General features: G+C 46.2%; 1 protein-coding gene across 1 annotated transcript in view; it reads right to left on the bottom strand.

Moving 5' to 3' along the window:
• Window positions 1-24,324, bottom strand: part of cdh13 (cadherin 13, H-cadherin (heart)) — a gene marked incomplete at its 3' end in the record, with an annotated part of 286,073 nt that overhangs the window by 12,740 nt on the left and 249,009 nt on the right. The window contains exons 11-12 of the mRNA XM_071514707.1: window positions 22,926-23,179; window positions 6,484-6,626 (exon numbers count right to left, since the gene is read on the bottom strand). Coding sequence (XP_071370808.1) covers window positions 6,484-6,626; window positions 22,926-23,179 — 397 coding nt within the window. The remainder of the gene's footprint in view (window positions 1-6,483; window positions 6,627-22,925; window positions 23,180-24,324) is intronic.

Genomic DNA, 24,324 nt, shown 5'->3' with positions numbered 1-24,324 from the left:
GTTGTCAGATGGGAGCGTGTGTGTGTGTGTGTGTGTGTGTGTGTGTGCGTATGTGTGTGCATGTACGTATGTGGGCGTGTGGGTGTGCGTGTGCACAGGAGGAGGGGGAATATCACAGATATAACTGAGCGTATCCCCGCTGATTCTAGTGCTGTAGTTCCAGGCGCTAATTGTGGTGGCCTTTACAGGAACAAAGAAACTGTGAGGCTGTGTAATTGAACAACCCCCCTCTCCTCCCCCATCCTATGGCACAGACACACACACACACACACACACACACACACACACACCATCCATCTTTCATTATCTATCTCTCCTCTCCATCTCTGCACATCCGCTGCTCTCATTTGGAGCCGGGTCATCATAACCAGACCCAGAGAACACACATTTAAAGCCGTTCATATCCACAGACGGAGGGAGCACCGGTTGAAAAAATCCTCTAGCGCTGGAGGAGGAGGGGGGGGGAGAGAGGGGGGCAGCACTCTGACTTTTTAAATCTTACATCACACATCATTAAAGAAAGCACTCGTTCACCAAATAGCCCTTATTTTCTGTATTTTGTAAAATAATTAGCCTGATATCCCTGCACTCAGCGAGCTCCCTCTCCTCTCTCTCTCTCCCCTCTCTCTCTCTCTCTCGCCTTCAGCCCAAGTGGGCAGAGGCGCGTTTGTTTTAATGTGCCAGTCGCAGCGGTAACTGATCTCCGAGATGAATCGGTATTCCAAGGACACAAAGCGAGACGGCGCCCGATAAGAGGAACAAGCCAACGACGCAAAGTTTCCTCTCTCGGCAAACTTAGCACCAAAGGTAACACTTTAATCACGGACGTGAACACGAGCCTGTTGACAAGATGTTGATTTCCCCAAGAGGTTCTTTGAGGGGTGGGGATGAAAGAGGGGAAAGGGAGGAAGGAGAGGGAGAGAGGGAGAGAGAGAGAGAGAGAGAGAGAGAGAGAGAGAGAGAGAGAGAGAGGACACAGTGTATCAGTGTATGCTTGGGGTTAATGAGGCAGCGCGGCGAGACAGGGGAGAGAACAGACGGCAAGACGGCATCGGGGCTGTGATCTCCTGCGCTTTCCGGAGCATATCCCATTACACCGCCATTATCCCGGGTCAGGACGCCTCGCCTCCCGCTACCCCCCCACCCCACCCCACCCTACCCCACGCCTGCGTCACCCCTTTGCCTGCCTATGACTCAGGGTCATAATTGATTGGCTGGGCAGGAACACATTTCTGCAAGGTAGTTAACCTGCTCACCTCTCTGGCTGTCTCCATAAAGGGACTGACGGAGAGAGATGGAGACGGACAGTGAGAGCTGAAGAGGAGGAGGAGGAGGAGGAGGAGGAAATCACATGCTGCTCTTTTTTTTTTTTTTTTGTCTCTCTGTCCCTCTCACTCACACAGCCTCCCTCACTCTCTTCTCTCCGTCCCACGTTTCCCCTTCACTTCATTGTCATTTTCTAATTTTCACCCATTCCTCCCCATCGGTCTCTTATGAGCTCGTCTCGCTTTCCCTACCTGCCTTTCTTCTCTTGATGGACACCAGCCTTCCCCCCGCCCACCTCTACCTCCCTGTTAAGACGCAGGCTGCTCTTTAGCTGCAGGTCTCAAGGCTCTAGTATAATAGATGCCTCGCAAACACGCCGACAAGTTATAGCGGGGGCAGTCACGGCTGATTGCTCGCATTCAGCGTGCCTCTATCTGTTAACAGGCCAGTCCCAAATCCCACATTAGTCAAACGTTGATTCATCAATAATTAAATCAAGGCCTTTAGTGGAATTACATTATCCAGTTAAAAGCCAGATGGAGAACCAAAGACTCAGCACTCCGTTACGACTCACATTCATATTCAAAAATGTACAAGACTAGTGTTCTGTTCCAGTCTATGCGATTCTATTCTATTTCCATTTCTTCCATAACTCCCCTGTCTTGGCCTGAGGGTCCCCAATAGAGCGCAGTGGGCTGACACGCTGACTCGTAATGCATTATTATTTCCAGGCTGTAGTTGGAGGCAGCCGGCTAAAGACACTACATGAGTCTATCTATCTGCATTTAGCCCTGCCAGCCTGCCTCGCTGTGTGCCGGAGACATGACAGACACTTAGCGGTGAAATCAGTGTATCAGGGCCGGCCCCCGAAACAGGGAAATTACTCAGCCCATTACGGCAATGAGCGGTGCACTGGTTCCCAGCACTTAGTATGGCAATGAGGCAGCGCGGTGGCAGACATCACACACAGAGACGGACACACGCAGAGACGCGCAGACAAAGGCGCGCTCACACACACACACACACACACACACACACACACACACACACAGAAACACACACACACAGACGCACGCACACACAGAGGGTATCGCGGCTACTGACAGCGGAATACCACTGTCAGTCTTTCTCTCTCTTTTTAGAGAAGAGATGATGAACCTATTATGCAGACCTGTCACAGAGAGATGGACAGATACACACACACACACACACACACACACACACACACACACATTCTCATAGACGCACACAAGCACAATCCTATTTAGTTTTACATCCACCCAAGCGCCAAAGAGTTTCCTTCTGTGACCCATTAGAATTCAGCATCACTTCCCTCCTTCTGCCTCCTGCTTCTGATTTAAACCAGAGTGGATGTGATCTGACTGTGATGAATACTGAGACCTATCACACTGCTCCGTCTCAGTGTGTGTGTGTGTGTGTGTATGTGTGTGTGTGATACTTAATATTCCTGTAATTAAGAAAGCTGTGCATTCTAACCAGGTGCTCCCTCTTCAACTGTGTGGAGGTTGCCTCACTGTGATATAGACAGACAGACAGCAACACACACAAACACACACACACACACACACACTGCAGCCCCTTAAGTCTGTGTCTGAATGGAGGTCTCTCCTTTTCTCGTCTGTGTGTTCAAAGCAAACATTGCTTGGCTCTTTCATGCAGATCTTAAGAGTTTCTAATAGCAGGTTTGGTTGCAGTAGAGAGCGACGACTGCGTGTGCATGCGTGTGTGTGTGTGTGTGTGTGTGTGTGTGAGTATGTGTGTGGTGCCGACGTGTTTTCGGGCGACCGGGCCTTTGATAATGTATTCATGCTTCCAAATGACAAATGGCTCCCACCAGGAGGCGGTTTAACATTTAAATGAGGAGCAGGAGAAAACATTCAACCACAACACACAGCAGAGCCTGGATACACTGGGGCAGGCCAGAGAGACGCTGAATAGCACCAGGACAAAGACGTTAAGCCGGGACGAACACACGCGCGTCCGCTCACACCGAACATCAGCGCACACAGAGACGCACGCAGGCACTGAATATACACACAACCCGAATGCGAAGGAAAGGAGAAGGGTGTAAGATAGGAGGAGGGAGGGGGGGGGGGGTAACAGCTGGCGTCCCGGTGGGGAATCAGAGAGCAGAAGAGAATCTGTTGGCGTGCAAAACCAGCAGCGACTGATGAGAGTTTATATAAACAGCCCGTCAAGCCCTCTGCTCAGGTTGGAACAATATCTCCTCAAACAATATCGCTCCGCTCCGCCGGCCTGGCAGGTGCCGCTGCCGAGGCAAAACTGGGTTGCGGCTTTTCAGTCATTAACTCTGAAATAGAAAGACCTGAAGGGAGGGAGAAATTGTGTGTGTGTGTGTGTGTGTGTGTGTGTGTACAATAGCGCCGCGCAGACACTGACAGATGTGGAGGTGCGCGCACGCACGTCCACACACACAAGCCATGCAAATCTACAACTTCACACATCGTGGAGTGACAAATGGCTCTGTCTGCCTCTCCTGCAAGTGCAGTTGATTGCTATGGCAACAGACTGTAACCTCCTGACTAGAGACTCATACGGCTGTATGATTGTCCAGCTGGGATGACCTTTGACCTAGACATCAACATGAACATCTCATTGCCTCCAGAGATCATCTCTTAATCGCCCCTCTTCTCTTTTCTTCTCTCCTCTCCAATCCAATCAACATCTCAATCCCTCCCTCTTCTTCTTCTCTCGTGTCTGTCCTCCTTCTGTGTATCGTCTCTGCCTCTCATCCTCGGTCCTGGCTTCGCTCCCTGCAGTATATTAACTCCATCTTTCACCATCTGTGCTGCTAGCCTGGAGGGCCGCCCTAGCTGACCTGCCCTCATGCTGTTAACCAGGAGCTACAGTCAATCTGCTGCTAACCATGCAAAAGATTTACCAAGAGTATACGCCCATTTCAAGCTAGCACTCAAGGTCAAGTAGGCTTAAACTGGCCGCGGGACTGGCCTATGATTCTTTACCCTGGCAAAGGAGAAAATGTTGGATTGAGAAACGAGATGGGTGTAATAAGAAATAATTGCGGTCCCACTGCCACACTGTCAACCCGGCAGTCACCTCTCTGCTCTCATACATGACGAGCCCAAAGGTTACAGCCAGTGTATTTGCATTTTGAGGAAGCCATATTCTCGAACAGGTGAGAATCTGATTTCATGGTCGATAGAGGAGATACATTTTTAATATCAGATGTGATGAAATAAGATGAATTACACCTGGATACATTCTGGAATGCGATGCTGTTAAAGACCCCACTCTTGCTCTCTCTCCCTTCCTATCTATTTCGTCCAATCTATATTCTCCTATTTCAGAATATTTTTTCCCATTTTCCTTCATGCACAGGCACTTATCTCCTGCGCTTCTCCTTTTTACCCCCTCGCTGAATACCACCCCGCCCCCTCCCACTCTCGGGCGCGGGGCGGTATTCACCTGAGTTCTCCACGTAAAGATAAAGATGAAGATGTTAGGGTCAATCGATATCCTGTTAGTAGTCTACATAGGTGGGTTGTCATACAATCATTGCACAGATCGCTGCGGGGAAGGAGCAAATTTGGCCTGGCAATGACAGAGCGCTCAGCAACAGAGGCGAGGCAGAGGTCAAGGAGATATCAGTATTCTGCTCATGTTTCAGACACACACGCATGCACAAACACACACATGCAAGCTCACACACAGCCAGAACAGGTCATTAAAGGTGTGAGTGCAGGGATTTTTATGGTACTGGTGGTTAATAAAGTTAATTTCTTATGGAATTGTGGTCCAGCAGCAGCATGGACCCAGATACATTTGATTCCCCTTCACTTAGACATATACACATATGTACATATATACACATGTGTACACACATGCACAATACAATGGACTACTGTATAAGAGTGAGATGCATAACAGTGCAGAAAACAGTATATTCAAAAAGTTTAAAATAACATCAAGCTTTATCGCCTTACCCTCCCTCCTCATTCTCCCTCCTCCTCTGGCTCCAATACTATTCTTACTTTCTCCACTTATAATCCTCCCCCTTCCTCTCCTTCCCACTTCCCCTTTATCTCCGTGTTCCTTCCTTCCCCTTCTTCGTCTCCCCTCCCGCCTCCTCCTCCTCCTCCTCCTACCCACATCCTTACTCCTCTTCCGAGCGCTCATCTTTCTAGGGCTGCCGCACTCCCCGGCACAACGACGCTATTCTGCTGCCTACTAATAGAATCTCACAGGCTCTCTAATGGATCTGTCAGAATCACCCTGAGCGCAGGAGACCAGATAGATAGATAGGTAGGGAGAAAGAGAGAGAGAGAGAGGGAGACAGAGAGAGAGACGGAGACACTGGGACACTCGTTGCTTTCATCAGTGCCTCAGCGTGGCTCCCAGTGGCAGCTCCGTACCATGCGGCCATATGGTGCGATATGGTCTGACGCCGACAGCGCCACTAAAGGCCGTCTCACTGTCCGCGGGATAGTGACAGTTTCACCGTGGCCAGGTGAGACGAACAGACAGGGTGAGTCCTTTCAAAGAGCGCACCTGTGCTGCGCAAATGGAAGAAGTCCTACTTTTTACACGCTTGCTGCAAAGCTGCTGCACTGACACTCATCACCCAAGAGGAGTTCTATTTAAAATGCTAATCAGTGCTAAAATAGTGAATCGAACAGTGGGGAGACTTCTTCAGCCTTCTTCTGTATTAGTGTCTTTGTCACTATTGAAACCCCTTGAATAGTTTATACAACTTTATATCTTTGGTGCTAAGCGCTCATTGCTGTGGTGTTTCTGCACTGCACTTCCCAGAAATCACCTGTCAATCAAACAGTGTGTCCAGTACTGTGACGTCTTCTTCCTTGGATTTTCTGTTGATGCAGTTTGAGTTTCTGCAGGTGGCGCTCTTCTCTTTGTCTGTTCAGCCATGGTGGCTATCACTGCTCACGATAACTACCCAGTTCTTCTATTTATTCCAAATAAACCGCTGTTGCTGCTGCTAGAAACGCATCACCAAGGATTTTTTTCTTAGAAAGACCTAACTGACACTGAGTGTTTGGTACAGCAAATGTAAAAGCTTTCATGAACTGGGTTTAGGTTGAATCACTGTTGTGTTATATCAGTCGGCCTTAGAAAGTAGAAAACCAGACATACTTAAAACAGATTTATTTCTTTGAAAATGTTGCAGTTTATTTCTTTAAAATGTGTCAAACTCACCATTATCTGTAGCGATGAAGACAGCAGTGTATTTGTTGTCATGAACATATGGTGACTCGCGGTCCAGCGGGGCTGAAGTGTTGACAGTTCCCCTGACTGGGTTCACGCTCAGCCAGCCTGCCGGGTCTCGCAGGATAGCGTACCTGTGAGAAAGAGAAAAAAAAACTGTCAACCATAGTCACACCATTCAGTAATGAGCTTTAAACATGTAAGCACCGGAGCATCAACTACACACTGTCTGTCTGTATCTTGCAGAAAAATAGTCTTTGCAATTTTCCAAGCACACAGCCTCTCCTGCCCCGTGGGACCAAATCAAACCATTGATACTGCATTGTGAAATGTCAAAATACAGAGGCAAAATCAACTTGCATTTTCAGACTGCTCGGGAATTGAGTTTTTGGAAAGAACGTTTCTACAGGACGCCGACAACATCTTGAAACAAGAAACATGTGCAGCAAGGTCAGCTGTCAATTAAATGAAAGGGAAAAATTGGAAATACAAGGCTTCACAGGTCAATATTTTTCGACTGAGTGGTACACAGCTTCTGAAAAGACATCAATCAGCGGCACTTTCAGTCAGCCCTTACAAAGAGAGGCAGCTCTTTGAGTTACCTTGAGGAACCACTGCAATATTGCACATGCAGCTGTTTTAAATTGGCAGTGGGCGAGTTTCCTTCAGGTGAGTTAGAAACCCGTGTTTTCATGCCGTGTCTGAGGAGAGGCTGTTCTTCACTGGACAGCAGCCAGTCATGGCAGACAGATAAAATATTTCCTTTTGTGAGATGAGCGTCACTGTCTCTTTGAAGGATACAGCAAATGTGATATTGCAAAACGATGCAGCAGTGGTGGACTGCAGTTGGATGAGGTTTCATCAGCCAAAGTGGGACACTGGATGGTTTGGGTGTATTTAAAGTGTGTGTGCATGAATGTTTAGTGTGCATGTGCCTCTGTGTGTGTGTGTGTGTGTCTGTGTGTGCGTGCGTGCCTGCAGCAGCGGTCATTGCAGGACTGAGGTCTGAAGATGATGGATGAACACTCCAAAAACCCAGGGGGGGGTAACGGCCAAGCTGGCATCGCCTTGGAAACGAGCTGCAGCGCGGATCGCGACCCCACTAATGTGGCCACTCAGCCGGCCGCTGATGGCTAGTAGATGGTGATTGGAAGGGGCTTGCATCTGTGTTAATGTCACAAATGACTGACTTAGGAGCTCAGGTGCTCTAAGACACACACACACCTGCATGAACACACACACACACACACACATCTATGCACACACTTGGTGGAAGGGAAATGAACAATGTTTGTGGGTTTCCTTACAGAACAACATGTGCACACAAACAGATAACTCTCTCTCTCTCTGTCTCTCTCTCTCCTCTCTCTCTCCATCTCTCGCTCTCTCACACACACACGACCACAGACTGCTTTCAACACAAGGCCACACATCACCAAAGTGCTCAGCGGTAAACAAATTGTCTTTGAAACCGAGCTCTTCAGCTAACAGAGCGCAACAAAGCCTTGGGAAATGGCTTTGTAATCAACCTCTGCTTGCACCTCTCCCCTTTCTCTCGCTCACACACACACACAGACACACACACACACACACACACACACTTTCTCTGCCAATGACTATTGTTAACCCCCACATATGTTTTACTGTAACGAAGGAGGCAAGGCACTGAGAACGCTGGAGTAAAGATAATGCAGATTTCAATGTAGGGCACACACTCTCTTTATCTCACACACACACACACACACACACACATATATAGACCTAATTCGATGCTGCTCTTTACAAATGACATAAATATCAGTGAAAATATATAATTTACACACAAACACACACACATACACAAGCACACACACACACACGCAAATGCACACATACTCTGATGATTCATAAGGCCGGCCCCTTCAGTGCAACAGAGCCATTCTCACAGGCTATTAACCTCCATATGTCCCACTCCTCCCATCACTGGCTACACTATCAGACACACACTGTGATCTCTGTGTTATATCAGCCCTTAGTCATCACCGAACCCTGAGACACACACACGCACACATTTGCAGCTTGCAGCACATATGCTCTCAAACACAAAGTAATGACATATTGTTGCCCCACTGTTCAAGACACATCATAAATATTATACAGCCTTTATCCAGTACTATTTTACGTTTCAGTGCAACAATCACTTATTTGCTGATAACGTTGATTTAAGTCATACAGACATTCTATTTTGCTGATATATTTTATGCGCAATATGTATAGTTATGTCTATGTCTAAGTATATCTACAGTGTAGTGTATGTCATATATGTACGTATATGTTTGTATTAGTGTTATAGAGCTGTGGCTGTAGACAAACCGCTTTTTAATAAATCACAGAAAAAAAAGAAAAGAAAAACACCTTCAAAACATCTGCTGTGCAATACATTATCGACATACTCTGCCCTGATACTTCTCTCCGAGTAAAGTGAAAATCCCTCTCCGTTAACCAGGGATTGAAGTCTGAAATACAGCAAAGCGACCCCGCCAGTCAGTATTCATAACATCTTTCCTTGACTGTTCATTTTCATTCCACCTAAAAGCGCCGATCCATTCTAGCGCTCAAACCCTGGGAACCTTTTGGAGACAGGAGGGTTTGTAAGAGCTGACAGCAAAATACAATCCAGTTAGGCGGACTTAGAAGTGAAATATCAGGGTATTATGTTCCTCCCTACAGTAGAAGTTCTGAATCCATAAAGTCTAATGCCGCTGTCTACTCTACTGCGGGCTCAATGGCAACCGCTAAATGACTCAGATCCACCGTTCCTCCTCTCTGTACAAACACGGGGACAGTCCATTAGAGCCCTTTAAAGGGCAAATTAGAAAGACATTAAAAAGCCATTAGGAATATTCATATCTGGATATTCGTGTTTATCTCCAAAACCAGAGTAGGCCCAAACAGATCATTCAACAAAAGAGACAGCGCACAAACACAGCGATAAAGCGCACGTGCTAATTTGGCTGCGCACACACACCCACACACACACACACGCAGTAAAACACACACAACTTCAAGCAAAAGTGGCCCGTAGTACTTTCTGCTTGCGCTGTAGAATAATTCTCAAGATAGCAAGGTGATTTGCCCCGATTTTTGCTTGAATGGCAGAAAGTGCCGTGTTGCGAGGCACACACTGTGACCCCAATGTTAGAGAGAACAGGCCATAATATTGCTCTTTCCACTGGACTGCCATAGCTACACCCTTAGGGACTACTCTGAGCTGCTATAGATGACATCAGAGCCCAGTCAGGGGTGGGGTGTAGTGGTGTGTGTGTGTGTGTGTTTTGGTAAGGGACTGCCCTTAGCTGTAAGAGGACACAGAGGAGCCCGGTCGGGGCTGGCAGAAGGCCGGTGCATCTGTCTCCCTGTCAAGGTGTCTCATTAGAGGTTATCCAGGGCTGCAGAAATAATACAATACCAGCCTACACCGAGTTTTTTCTGTCTTGTTTTTATTTTTTTTTTACATAAGTTTCTCTGAAAAACGTGAGGCCATTCGCAATCCTTTCAGTGTTAATTTGGTGGAAAAAAAACAAAAGACCGGTGAAAATTACGAGTCGTATAAAAAGTTGCTACAATCTGCTTTTCGAGGCAGGAATGCAATGATTTGTGAAAACTGCATTTGCAAGGTTTTTGAAAAACAAGCGATTCACTAGAGGGGCGGCCATTTGACTCTTTGGCCATTTGTTCTGCATGCACTTATTTGCAAAGATACAGTAGAGTAAGAAAAACAAAAGTGCAGGAAATTGAAATTCAATGCCATACGGACGGAACAAAAAACCTGGTGTGAAGGAAGGAAAGAGCAAAAAGAAGGTCTTGACCAATAAATAATGAGAATGGAAATAATTTATGCTGACAGCTAATTCAGAAGTTTTTATCTAGGAGGAGAGCTTCTCTGTCGCCCGTGTGGATGTGTTGAGACGGATGAGGTCTTTCCAGCTCTGATCTAAGACTTCTGTTCCACAGTCTCCCCAGAAACTCAGCGGGATGTCTTGGGAGGATGAGGCTTGGCATCCGGTTACAATCACGTTACATCAGGGGCAAAATGGTGGCATATACAGTATACTGTGTGAGTGTGTGTCAATAGCAGGTGTTAGAGAGAAACACAGAGAGAATGAGAGAGAGAATGCTGAGAGCTAATTTAGAGGGAAGATAAAAGCTGAAAAGTGGGAGCTATAAAGGAAAGGTCTTTGCATAAATGCTGATTATTGCTCTCGTTTGCTTTCACTTAACTACGATGTGTTGCTGACACTTCTTTCCTAAGTAGACTCTTCCTGAGGATATTGCTTGGTTGTCTGCTGCAGTTTCTAAATTGAATGCACTTAGGTTTGCTGGGCGAACAGTAGGAACAATTAGGTGGAAGGTTTATGATCAATCTGGTTTTGTTTATTAATCACAATAGACTTGTCTCATGTCTTCAAGTATAACAGCAGACCTGGATTATGACTGGATTACATATGTGATATTATAAAATGGTAGTTTCAACCAAGCAGTCTGACTGGCCCAAAACATGTTCCAACCATGCTGAGATTAACTACCAATTTGTTGCTATGCCATCTCTTGCAGTGTAGCAAATCCTATTTTAATTCTTATGTACATACACTGCTTTGTAGTACACTTTTCAGACAGTACACTATTAGTAGCCACTGTTAAAAACCCATGGGTGCTGTCTTCACGGCAGTTAGGGGTGTTTAGTAATGCTGATGCTACCTATTGCATCACTGTCATGCCCATAATCACAGAAAAGTAACACCCTCTCAGGAGTTATTGCTCTGTATTTGATTTATATTACACATTTATATTACACATATCAGTGAGACAGCACAGTGTGTGGATGAAGTAGTGGCATTCTAAAATGCCACTACTTCATCTGACTGCCCACCCACTCAGTGTTGGACTTTCAATCATTCCTGCCTTTCTTCCATTTCTTTGTTCCTTCTTTTCGAGGAAGAAGGTGGGAATAACAACTGCTGCAAGTTAAAGCTGCACGGTGGGAGACAAACACACATACACGGAAACACACACACACACACACACACACACACACGCAAACTCCCCCGTCCCGACATCCACCGCTATAGATCCGGTTAGAGTTCGCATGAAGCTCCCCTCGCTGCCACTGAACTCATCCATCTCTCCCTTAAAGCCAAGCCAGTTTGGCTTTTATGCTGTGTCAAGCCTGTGTGGGTGTCCAGGGGCGTGATAGATATTCATGCCCTCACCTCCCTCTCCGCGCGTGCATCATTAAGTTTCACAGAACAGCCATAACAATCCGGGATGACTGGTTGGGTCACGCGGCTATATTGACTTCGCTATCTCTTAAGAGGTAAATTGGTTTCAACTAGCGAAGCAGTGGTTCTCAACCTCGGGGTCGGGACCCCCGCCCTGCCGCCCCCCGCCGCCCCCAGGGGAGCGGCTAGCAAAGAATATTGCAACGCTTATGCGTTTACTTTTGCACTTTTCATCCTTGCAAAAAACATAATAATAATATTTTGCTTTAAGGCTCGCCTCAATGACCAAGTGAAACAGTATGAAAATGTGAATCATCCTTTGTTTTTAGTTTTTTTGGGTGACCGAGTTCATCGCCCTGTGTTTGCGCCTGTGTAGGGGCATCACTTCATTTTCGGAAGTTCGTGAGCAAAACTGTCGAGAGCCGCTGTTCTAACGTACTTAATGAATACATGCCCAGGCAGGGGCACTAGAAAGCCTGGCAGCTCTTCACTCCACTACTGTTTAGCTGATTAAAATGCGCAGCAGTGTGGAGTGGATGCCGATGCATAATGAGACAAAGATCAGTGTCACACGGCACCGGCGCAACGCACGTTTCCCAGCTGTTTCCGCGGGGCCGTAGAGCACAATGATTCAGCAGCAAACTGTCTGAGACCAAGGGATATGCATATCATTTGAATATTTTAAATGACCGTAAGTACAGGTAGATAAAGAGGGGAAAAGGTTATATGCCTCTGCTCTGTTTGGCGGTTGATATAGGGTGAAATAAACCGGCCATTTTCTGCTGATATGAAATTGTAATATGAAATTGAATCAATTTGTGCAACACTTGGGTTAATGTAGCTCTCTCTCCGTGTCTCCCCCCCCCCTCCCCCCTCCCCCCCCCCCCCTCTCTCTCTCTCTCTCTCTCACCACACACACACACACACACACACCAGCAGCCCCATGCAAAGAGCCTGGTATTGATTTAAAGTGTCAGTGTTCCCTACTTTCAGTTTTCTGCAGTGCACTGCAACTTAGACAAGTGTACACGCATACGCTCATAAGTTGTAGGGCAATGACAGCATATCACGGGAAAACTTATGCTTTTCTCTCACTCCTCCCCCCCTCTCTCTCTCACTCTGTCTGTCTCTCTCCTTCTTTCTGTGTCCTCAGTCTCTGCTGGCTCTCCCTCCATCTTACTCTCTTTATCTGTCTCTCTCACACTCTCTCTCTTTCTCTCTGTGTGTGTCTCTCTCTCTCTCTCTCTCTCTCTCCTGCCAGCAAGATCTGCCAGTGATTGGAGTCTAACTTACTGAGAGAGAGAGAGAGCGAGCGAGAGAGAGAGAGAGAGAGAGAGAGAGAGAGAGAGAGAGATAGAGAGAGAGAGAGAGGGAGAGGAGACGGCACCGAGCCAATGCTAATAGTCTGTTTCTATCAGAGAGCTGCTGAGTGTGTGTGAGCAATAGATATGAGAACATCAATCAAAAGACACGCTGTAATAGTACAGAGGTTGAGCAGACTGTGTTTGGCCGTAACGACCGTACACTCCATCCAAATTCACAGCTAGCAAAGCGGGAGAAGGAGGGAAAGAAAGAGGGGGGGGGGGGGGGGGAGAGCAGGGAGCAGGGAGAGCGAGATAAGGAGAGGGATCGAGGACGGTGATAAGACGGGGGATGCGTGAGACCGCGAGTGTGAATAAGTGTGTAATGAAAACGAGTTCTCCCCGCTCTCTATCTGCGACTCCTCTCGGCTCTGTTTCGTCTCTCGGTGCGTCACGCGAGGTGCCGTGTCGTTGGGCCGGCTGGCACGGGGCCCTCGATGGGCCCTCCCACCGCCACGGCGGAGAGGAGGAGGAGGAGTGGAAACAAGGAGCGCGTCTCACTTCGAGTGCACGTCGCGGAGTTAAAGCGGGCCCGCCAGCTGATGTTAACCGTAATACAAGACAGGGGCAAAAATCATTTGCATTCCTTTTGATCTGCGATAACACACTTTGAGGCGGATTGAAAATTCTGTCACTTTTTTTTTTTTTTTTCTGACAGAGAGAGTGAGAGAGGGAGAGGAAGGAAGGCGGGAGAACATTTGGCTTTGATGCCATTGTGCTTGAAAAATCAGCGACTCCCTTTGTGGTCGGCTACAAAGACCTTGGTCAGCCGCTCTGGGCTGGATTTCAACTTTAAACCCAGCTGAGCTGCCCAGTTTTTGCCCAGCACTGCTCCGGGCCATGTGGACAAATTACCCACGTCACACCTGTTCATATTTCTGCTCTGTATCAGCACGGTGCAGCAGGTCTGTACGGGGGAAATAAATGTGACAGTGCTGAGGAGGGGGAAAAGCAAACGTAGGTGCATGTCGCATCAATCATCTGTCGCGGAGACTCGGTCGAGGTTTCTTTGTTTGTCGTTGTGTACGTGTGCGAAGAATGTGTATGTGCAACTGCAAAACGGTGAACGTGTTCCGATGTATGTGGATATCTGAGGGCTGGAGACAGTGACTGGTAATCGGGAGTAGCTGTCAACTTCATAAGGCAGGAGGGTTTGTCATTAGTGTGTGGTTCAAACTCTTTCCTCTTTCCATCCATCTGGAGTCCTCCTTAGAAAGCCATCTCCTGTCAAAGCCTGGCCTTAACATATGGAGATTTGTCTGCGGGAACACATATAGAGTTTGCAGTGTACATTAGTGAGTGCGTGGATGGCTTTGATTGTCGATGGGTTACGCAACAAGCAACAAGCCAAGATTCTCAGCCAAACTTGGAGGTGATGCTGTTTGAGTGAATTAGAGAGAGAATGGGGGCGTGTTGGAGAGAGACAGACAGACAGAAAGACAGACCGAGAGAGATGATTCTGTCTGTGGAGAGTGATGAAAGCGTCTTCACTTTTCTTCCCCTCACTTTGATATCCACCACGCATGTCACCGCGGGTGGCAGCATCAGAGAAGACTGCCTGTCTGTTTGCTCTGGCTGTCTCCTCTTTTGAGCTACCGATGCGGTATCCCACCCTCGCTTCAGTCCGCTACACCTGGGCAGAAATGACGTGTTTCAATATGGATCCGACTTAACTTTCGATTCATCTTTTTGCAGACGCTCCGAAAATCCTCAAGGTGGACACATCACTCATAGGTTAAGATGAAATAAAGCGCTCTTCACTCTCTTTTTGGCCCGTCGACTGCTGTTTGCACTGAGCCAGGTACTCGGTGAAAGTCTAGTGGAGGCTCTCTGCCAACGCCACTCAGCCACTGCGGAAGGTCCGCCGAGTACGGGGAACAAAGAGGCGCCGTGAGCCGAGTTAAGAGTAACAGTCAGCGGAGAGCGCCGGAGAGCGGAGGAAAATCAAGGATGAAAAAGGAAGGTTTGCATTGTCAATATTTGGCAGGAGCAGAGGGGACTATGCAAGGACACTCCCTTGCATGCAGCGAGCAGGCAAACAGTCATGTACCTGTACGTATGTGCACACATGCACACCGACTGAATGAGGACAGCACCAGTTGGCGTAACATCATTTCCATAAATTAGCATGCCTGAGTAACATGGCACACAACACAAAATTTATTATCATAATAAGGCACAAAATAGCACCTCTTTGCATCAGTTGAAAATCATAACCCTGTAATTAACATGAAGAAAAGCAATTTATTTGTGCTTCACAGCACAGCGTCCCTCTCTCCCTGTTCCTCTTGGCATCCTTTAGGATTGTTTTAATTATTTCCTGGCATAGTGACTGTGTGACTGAAGCCTCTCTCCCTCTCTCCCTCTCTCTCTCTCTCTCTCTCCACGTTTGGCACGCCTTTACTCAGCTGCTGGAAATGAGAAACAAATCTACACATCTGATTGGTCTGTAATCAGCCCCCCTCTCATCCCAGAAGGACAGAGAACAAAAAGGGAAACAAACGGAGGAGACGATGTGACTCAGCTTGTTTTCGTGCTGCAATGTGACATTAAAAAGTGCTGTGACACATGAAAAACCCACAAAACTCGTATCCTTGAAACTTTCTCTGTGACAGCCCGTGTTGCCACGCTACCTCAACCAGTAGCCAGTCACATGGCCCTGTCCTGTACTGGGTGGTGCTTTGGTAAATTAGGGGCTTCAAGAAACCCGATAGCGTTCTGCTCTGTTTTGTACAGGTCAAGTAAAAGGGACTCCTGTCACTTTTGACCAATGGCAGTTTGATGCTATTTTGACACAAAAATTGATTCACTATCAACAAGCAGCATCAGCAGAATGCAAAGCTATGTGTGTATAAGTGTGACAAACCTCGAGATGAAATTATTCCTGTGGGGAAGTTGCAAAAATTCATAATGTTGATGAGTATGAAGCTGTTAGATGTCCTCTATGCAGAGATTTGGTTGCTATACTTATTCCTGCTATCAGTGGATGACTTAGCCTTAGCTACCCTGAAAGTTGCTGGGTTATATGAATGACCCAATTGCTAGGGTCTGCAGTTTTTGGATCTTTTTGCTGGGTTAATTTTTAATGTGCTGGGTTGGAAATGGATTACAGAGAGACAGGGAGAGAAAGAGAGAGAGAAAAAAAGACAGAGACAGAGAGTGGGAGAGGAGAGAAAGAGATGGGGCACATGGTTCTAGGCAAAATCAATTTTTTGATTTCATTTATTTGTGGCAAACTTCCGGCCAAACAAATGTGCTCCACTTTGAACTTTGTGGTACTTTAGGTTATCTTTTGGAGTTAGTTTAGCAAAAGTTCACCCAGAGTATTGATTTCCTTTTTTCTTTTCTTTTCTTTTCTTTTTCATCCTCACCGCCTTGTACTTGCTGCACTGCTGGCAAGCAGGATATTTAACTGGCCCGGCCTATCTGACTGGACACATTGCAGGCAGTCTCAGCCAAACAGGCCTCCATTAATGACATCAACTTGTTGTATTATTAAAAACTGATGAAACTCAGTGGGCGACTTATTCCTGCCTGCCTCCCTCCCAACGTACTGTAGCTCTCTCTCAGTTTGTCTTGCTCTCATCTTTCTCTCATATCCTGCATCCTCTATCTCCCTCTTTCTCCTCCTGTTGGTTACCGTGCACAGACAGAGACAATTTGAGGCAGATCTGAGGCTGATCACACTGTCTGACCCTCTCAGGTCAGCCTTTGTAGCGCTCAACACCTCTCCCCTTCACACAGTCTCTCTCATCCTCGCAGTCTGTCTGTCCGCTCATCTGTCTCACTCTCCTTTTCCCCATCTCTTCCCCTACCTCTCCTCCTCAAAGCCACCTGACAGTTTTCATGCCTGAGATTCCAACTCCCCGTCCCTCCTCTTTAAAGTCCCATCCCTTTTAACTTGAATATGACCAGAGTGAGAAGGGAAAGTGGATAGGTAGCTGCTGAATAATGGATGATTCAACTGTTTGAGATTCTCTCTATTTTCAAAGCAAGGAGAAGAAAACAAGCTAAATGTATTTTGGAGTAGAGGGAGAAATGGGGGGCGGCGGGGCTGAGGCTGGTCTCGTCTCAGTCGCAAGACCTCTGAACCTTGGCTAATTCGAGAAGTATGGCGCCATGTGGCAACATATACTTTGAGACACAAAGAAGAGAAGAGGAAATCATTTTATTTTTATGAATGCGAATTTAGTTTGATTTCTATTGATTAAATTCCCAGTCCAGCAGCAGTTCAAAACATTCTGCTTTGTTGATCCAACTATAACTCCTCCCTGTGCTGGAAGTTCTTTGGGCATGTCTACTCTGTTTCAATTCTATCGTCTGGGTTTAGTGAGGACAAGCTGTGAGGTTTTCTCAACTCACTAACCACACAGACAAATCCTAGAGCTATATTTGCTGTCATGTTTATTTTATTATTATTTCTTTCTATTCTTTTTGCTGATGAAAAATAGCTGAGAGAAAGTAAAAGCACAATGTGCTTGTCTCTCCAAAGGTAGCATCAAGTATACAAGGCAATTATCCTCCATGATTAATAAAGAGACACTTCTGTACATTGTATTCAAGCTAAGGTTATAATTCAACAGTACACAAGTAGAGTGGAGTTGAGCCCCCTTATGTTGTAAGCAGACAGAGTGCTTTTCCCCATCAAGCATGCAATTACTTCAGTGTAAACAGTTATGGGGCAAGTGTTGACAATCCTGTCACCAATCAAATGACCCAAACTTTCATAGTGACACTTCAGGTTATTTGCTTCCCTCTTTACAGCCTGGCTGACTGGCACCACAGCAACAAGGAGGGTCAAGGCTGAGATTGAAAAATAAAAACTTTTCCTGAACTTCAGGGTACAAATGTTCCCTCAAGTACTATACATTTCCTCAATATCAAATTCCCACACACCAAGCAGACCACTTCTGTAGTCAGAGGTTTAACAAAAATAAACTTTTTGTCAAAAGCAAGTCCAACTCTCTCTCTCTCCCTTCTTCTCTCTTTGTCACTCTGTCACTCTCTCAGACATGAGACTTGTTCCTTCAGCACTCTTCTAAACCCACGCTGCTGCTCTTCCAGTCTGACTAAAGCCCTAAAGCAGCCAACAGGACTGGAAAACTTCTTCAGCAGAAACATGAGACAAATCCCCCCAGAGCCGGATAGTTTGGCTTAAATACTGTACAGGATTAAAGAGACTCATATTTGCTATAATTATGTAACGTGTCCATTTATGGGGAAAATGAGAGGAGGGACACTATCTGAGGCCAATTTCAAGTTGAAGCACGATACATAACGATGAATGAGAAAATGCAAAGTGCTTTGCAGTGGTTGCGGGTGATAGTTTGCAATGATTTTGCTAAAATAAGATAAAATAAATTAAAAACATAGCTCTTTCTCGCCTTCAAAATTGTTTTAATGAATCCTGTTCCGTATCAAAAAGTCCTATTCATAGTCCCATCATCAGATTCAGGTGAACTGTAAATGCTGTTTGAAACAATTCTTTTATCATTACAGTTAATTACATCTCCTCCAGAAAGTCTTCCCCTTCACATCATCAAGGGCTGTATGAAAGAGCCGGGGAAGAGAAGACAGGGGATGAGATCATTAGCAACTGCAAGGCCATGTGGGGCTCATCAAGCCTGGGATAGTTCAAAGTGTTTACGGTTAAAGTGTAAAATAATTTATTTATTTATTTGATAAAACGTTAAGCCCTTGCAGGCAAATAACCTCTTTCTCCACAAGATTGAGGAGAGAAAAAAATTAAGGGATGTTGTTTTGGGGATACCAAATAACCTGGGTAATGAGGTAGCCCTGGTTAACCCTGCTTAGCCCTGTTTGGCTCCGCTTGGCTCTGGGCTAGAAACCGGGCTAATGAGAAGCCCTGGTTCCGCAGCACAGCCGGTTCCTGCTCGCGGTGGCTCTTTGAAGCATCGTCCTGCAGTCTCAGGCTTTAAAGAGAATCAATAATTGTCATAATTTGACAGGATGTATCTCCAATTAACATTTCCATTAATGTAACTGAAGAAGAAAATGGTCTAGAGGGCTGATCTCAAGTCCCTCTGTGTAAAACATGTATATAGAAGAGTGAAATTACAGTGTGTAGTGCTTGTTCACCAGCTTGCAGTATTTATCACGGTCCTGTCACTGCTGGAGGGAAAGGTAGTTTGGGTAAATATTGTGAAGATGGATCACAATCACTTTTGACATCTTTTGGGGGAAGTGGGGTGCTGCAGTGAGGAGGGAAGACCTCAATTCAACAAGACACAAGACTCAGTTGGCCAACATGTGCCCTACTGAAGACACTGAATCCCCACTAGCTCTGATCTGTAGCTGACGGGACTGATCTCCCTGTGTAAGGAGGCATCAAAAAGAGAGTTTCCCTGAGGGCATCAATAAAAAATCATATTATCATTATTATTACAAATTTACAAGCAATGCATTAATAATTTTAACTTTTATTCCTGCATATTTCCTGTGTGCTTCCTCCAAAATGAAGATATTTTGCCAGTCCTCACTCCTTTAAGGGGCTATTTTAGAATTAGGGATTAAGCCATGTCCATTAACCCTCCCAGCGTTACCTACCTAGCTACCTTACCTAGGGGTTGGGGAAAGATTGTAGTTAATGAAGGTCCTCACAGGTATACTAATACAGCCGTGTGTGCAGGTGTGTGTGCTCTGCACTGCAGTGCGGTGCTACTGATCGTGACCAGCAAGTCAGACCGACTGTGTGCCATGTCAAATTCATTTGACCCACACTTCCCCGGGGCCAGAGCGCCAAACTGACATGCACACATACACACACATCTACACAGTCGTACAGAGGCAGACAGGGGAGGAGAGAGAAAGGCAAACACATCTCTTCCTCCTTTTCTGGTCATTTCTTTCAATGCATGCTCCCTCCCTCTACCTATCCCCACCGCTCCAAGTATCTGTCTTTACTCTGTCCTCAGCATCACAGTTAAAACCCTTCACAGTCCCTGTCACTGGCAAAAGATCAGACGACGTCATGACAATGAATAAGAGAGGCCAGGAAATTAATCCAGAAGCACGGGACAAGAGGGACAAGGAGCAGGAAGTTAGAAAGATGCAGATCTACAACTTCGAAGATGAGTCAGACAGGCGAGGATGGCGTTAAAAAAAAAACAGACTTCTCTTTGGCTATAGATAGACAAAACACCAGCACAATCTTTAGAGAAGGCTCATAAAAATCAACATGTAAACACTAGGCGACCACACACACTTCCCTCAAAACACACAGAAACATTTGATGCGTTTCAAATGTGAAACCGCGTGGAATGCTTCTGTCGCAGTGAAATGAAGTATGGAAAAATGCCTGGTGTAGCATTCACATCTTCCATCATTACACTTTACAGCACCGGAAAGGACGTTCAAATATGCCGTTCGGGGTGTGGGAGACGAATGGGTGAGATGTGGAAAAGGATAAAAAGGATAAGAAACTTGCTAACCTTTCTCAACCTGAATGCGTCACTTAAAACCCCGCTCTTTCAGGTCGTCGTTCAATAGCAACATGCCATTGAAGATTGATGCTTCAGTGGGAGTTTTTCTGTTGCCGTGAAGTTCAGGGGGAGCAGATGTGTTCTCGAGAAAACCAATTGCCGCTGAAGGACAAGCAGGTAAGTTGCAAGTCATAGCTAAATGTAGACCGCAGAATGAGGACATAAACTGTTTTGCCACTTGATATGTGGGAGGCTGGAGACCTGTGGCTGAGACTGCCTTCACTCCCGGACAGCATGCCATGCACTGTGTCCAGTCAGATACACTGGGCCAGCTGAATACTCTGGAGCTGGAGCACAGCAAACTTTTAAATGGGTTTTTATTCCATCAGTTTACATTTCAGTATTTCATTTGAGGTTAAAGGACACAACTGGTGCAGAACAGAACAGAAGAGCCAGTTCTTTTTGAAGTGAATGCACCGAAAACAATCAAATGACCACATCCAAGCATTAAATCAGCCTTGATTTATACACAAAGAGGCAGTCAGATTCTGAACTTCTACATCTCCGCTTCTACACTCACTACATTAACGTTATCAATTTAGTCCAGGGCTGTTAAACATAAAGCTTCTTAGTCTAGGATTACTGATCTAAGACCTTTTAAAATTCCCTACAGCCTACAGTAAGAGACAAATAAGTCCTGTTCCAAGATAGCCTGTGTCAGATTTTCTAAAAATATACACCTCAACTAATATACTGGAAGGTTTTGTTTTTTTTTAGATTTTACATGGAGTCGTGCTTCTGAACTGTCAAACTGCACCAAAGGAAGCCATGAATGTGTAATTGCAAATTCACAAAAACAAATATCATGAAAGTCCAGACCATACTTTATGCAGATAGGCCCAGACCATCCCCACGGATCTGTCTGGGTTTTAATCACGTAACACACACCAAGCGTGACCTAAGCTAAGTGACACACAGCGCAGATTCAGTTAGAAAAAGCTGGGCCAGTATTCGAGAGGTGTCTCAGAGCAGGATTGGTATTCAGACGCCAGTCTGTGCTCTCAGTCATTGTGAAGTTTATACGGTCATGTGACCAGACCGGTGATCTTAGACCGCTACTTATCAAAGCTTTATGAGCGCAGGTCCTGACTCCTACACAACATTCAGAGGAGCAACTCCACATTATGTAGCATTTGATGCTGACACAGTGAGTAAGTTTTACAGCACATAAACCAGCATCAATAATTTGAGCAGTGAAGTCACGATCTGGTGGGTTTTATTTCCCTGGGTCATTATTATCCCAATGTATTTACTTAACACCATTTTTACATGGTATATAACTCCCAGGGTGCAGCAAAAAGAGCAATCTAAATTGAGTATAAATTAGGCCTAAAAGCCAATAAATGCAATGATGAGTTTTCCATCTTGTAAAAGGAAGTGCAGTACACGCAATGGGTCTCCCTCTGGCAGCAAGAGGAATAATTTCAGTCTAACACATAGTGAAACTAATGGCCTTCCTATAATGATGATGGTAATATTTGAGGGAAGGATTTTTCTGTAACAGAGTTAATGAGCTGCCTCGCTCTGTGACTTCTGAATTGACTGGGGTGAATGGTTTGACCTATGCACAAAGCCTCGCTAGTAAATAACCGATTGTCCGGGCAACATTTTTCATCTGTTTACTCAACACTGATAAAGCGGCCTGACAGGCAGAGAGTGAGCACGAGATGCAGGGATAGAGGTGGTGGAAAAGCTTGGAGACGAGAGGGGAGGGACACAGGGACGGAGGAGATGTGACACAGATGAGAGGGATGAGGAGACGGAGTGATGAAGGGCTCGGAGACAGATGAGAGAGGTGAGAAGCGGCAGATGGGGAGATGTCTGGAAACTGAGAGACACGGTATCACGGTAGGCTCGACTTCTGGTTGGCTGAAACTTCATTTTGCATGCTAAATCACCTCGCCGGAGCCGCTTGACAGACACAGTGGGAGTAATACCGAACTCACTCACATGACAGAATTGCCCTTGAACCGAAGAGAACTTGAAGCGCTGCTCAGCGTCCGTTCAGCAAACACTTCTTGATTTTGTCGCCAAGCTGAACTGAATGAAGCTGAATGAAAATCAGAAAGCGCATTACCGACAAACTGAGCCGAGACCCGCGGCAGATGACATTCAAGTAATCACACAAGCAAGAGAGGGGAGCCTGTGCACTCTCTCTCACTCTCTCCTCCTCTCCTATCTATTTTTCTCTCTACTCTCTGTCTCACCCCCACATACACACACACACAAGCACAGTTCTGCAGCTCAATTTCAATTAAGTCTCATTTCGTCTCAGTCCTCTGTCGCAGGCTGATTTACCTCGAGCCCCTCACCTGATGCTCTGTATCTGCAGTATATCTGGGTCTGTGGCGTTGAGCGCGGCCACGAAGCTGCCCACCGAGAGGTTCTCCATCCGGGTGACCGCCTGGGGGTCCGGGAAGAAGACGGGGCCCTCGTTGATGTCCTGGACCGTGACTTGGACGGTGGCGGTGGAGCTGGGGCCGTAGCCCACGTCGGGAACCAGGGGGTCCTCGTTCTCCACCTTGATCAGCAGCGTGTGGAAAGCCGTGGCCTCGTAGTCCAGAGGCTGAATGGAGCGAAAGAGATGTGGATGGTGGAAGTGGTGGTGCGAGGAGAAGAAGGAGGAGAAGGAGGAGAAGGAGAAGGATTAAAGGCAGAGAATATTATTGGCAAGTGGATTTGATTAAAGGAGGACAACAAGTCTTTATTGTGAACATAGCGCAGCTCATAAAAAGAAACATCACTGAGCACAACGCAGAAATTATACAGCGTCTTTGTGTAATCTACAGGGGGTAGACAAAATAACGGAAACACCACATGAAAAGGGACTTTAACTTTGAAGTAACTAAATCACAATTACAAAGGCTGCTACACAGGCGCTTCAAATTAAGTTGAAAGCCAGTTAGCAGTGTGTGTCAGCTTGAAAAGAGCGCTGACAATCAACACTTTTGTATGCGAGTTTTCAAAGCAGCATGAGGCACCTGACCGAGTTGCAAAGAGGCCAAACAGTCGGAGTCAGAATTGCAGGTGAATCAGTCACAATAACCGCCAAATTTTGTTATGTGGAAAGGGGAGCGGTATTGAAAAATCATGACAACATGTGCCAAACGCGGGCAAAAAGAAACAGTGGTCGCGAGTCGAAAGCTCGCCCATAGGGACAGACCTTCAGAAAGCTGGTATTTACGGCAGGGCTGCCATTTGGAAATCACTCGTATCCTCGGCCAACACACAAAGATAGATATCCTGGTGTAAAGAGCACAAAACCTGAACCTTAAATCTTGTCCCTACATCAGTTGGGTTTCCATTTTGAGAAAGCCAACAAATGCCTTTAACCCACAGCAGTTAAACATGGAGGTCAGTCTGTAACGGTAAAGGCAGCGAATCTTGTGAGAGTCATTAGGTGCATTGATGCTCTGCATGGCCGTGTACCAGCCAAGGAATATGCAGCCACTTTAAAGGCAAACACTGCTCCCTCATGATTTTCCCATATTCATATTATTATTATGCTTTCACACACACTGCTAGACAAATTCAACAGTGGTTTCATGGTCATCAGACCTAAACATCTTTGAACCTTTACGGGAAGAAGATTTCCGTCTCTTTCATCCCTCAAAGAAGTGGCGGCTTTCCTTCTTGAAGAACGGTCCGATATCCCGCTACACACAGTTCAGGACTTGTATGACAGCAATCAAAGGAGGACTGAAGCTATTC

The sequence above is a fragment of the Centroberyx affinis genome, unplaced genomic scaffold (genome assembly GCF_046629955.1).
Source record: "Centroberyx affinis isolate AG114_WGS23_722 - 3 ecotype Tasmania unplaced genomic scaffold, CSIRO-AGI_Caff_v1 ptg009722l_1, whole genome shotgun sequence".
Classification (NCBI taxonomy): domain Eukaryota; kingdom Metazoa; phylum Chordata; class Actinopteri; order Beryciformes; family Berycidae; genus Centroberyx; species Centroberyx affinis.
The sequence above is the reverse complement of the archived record's forward strand: the minus strand, read 5'-3'. Positions and strand labels throughout refer to the sequence as shown.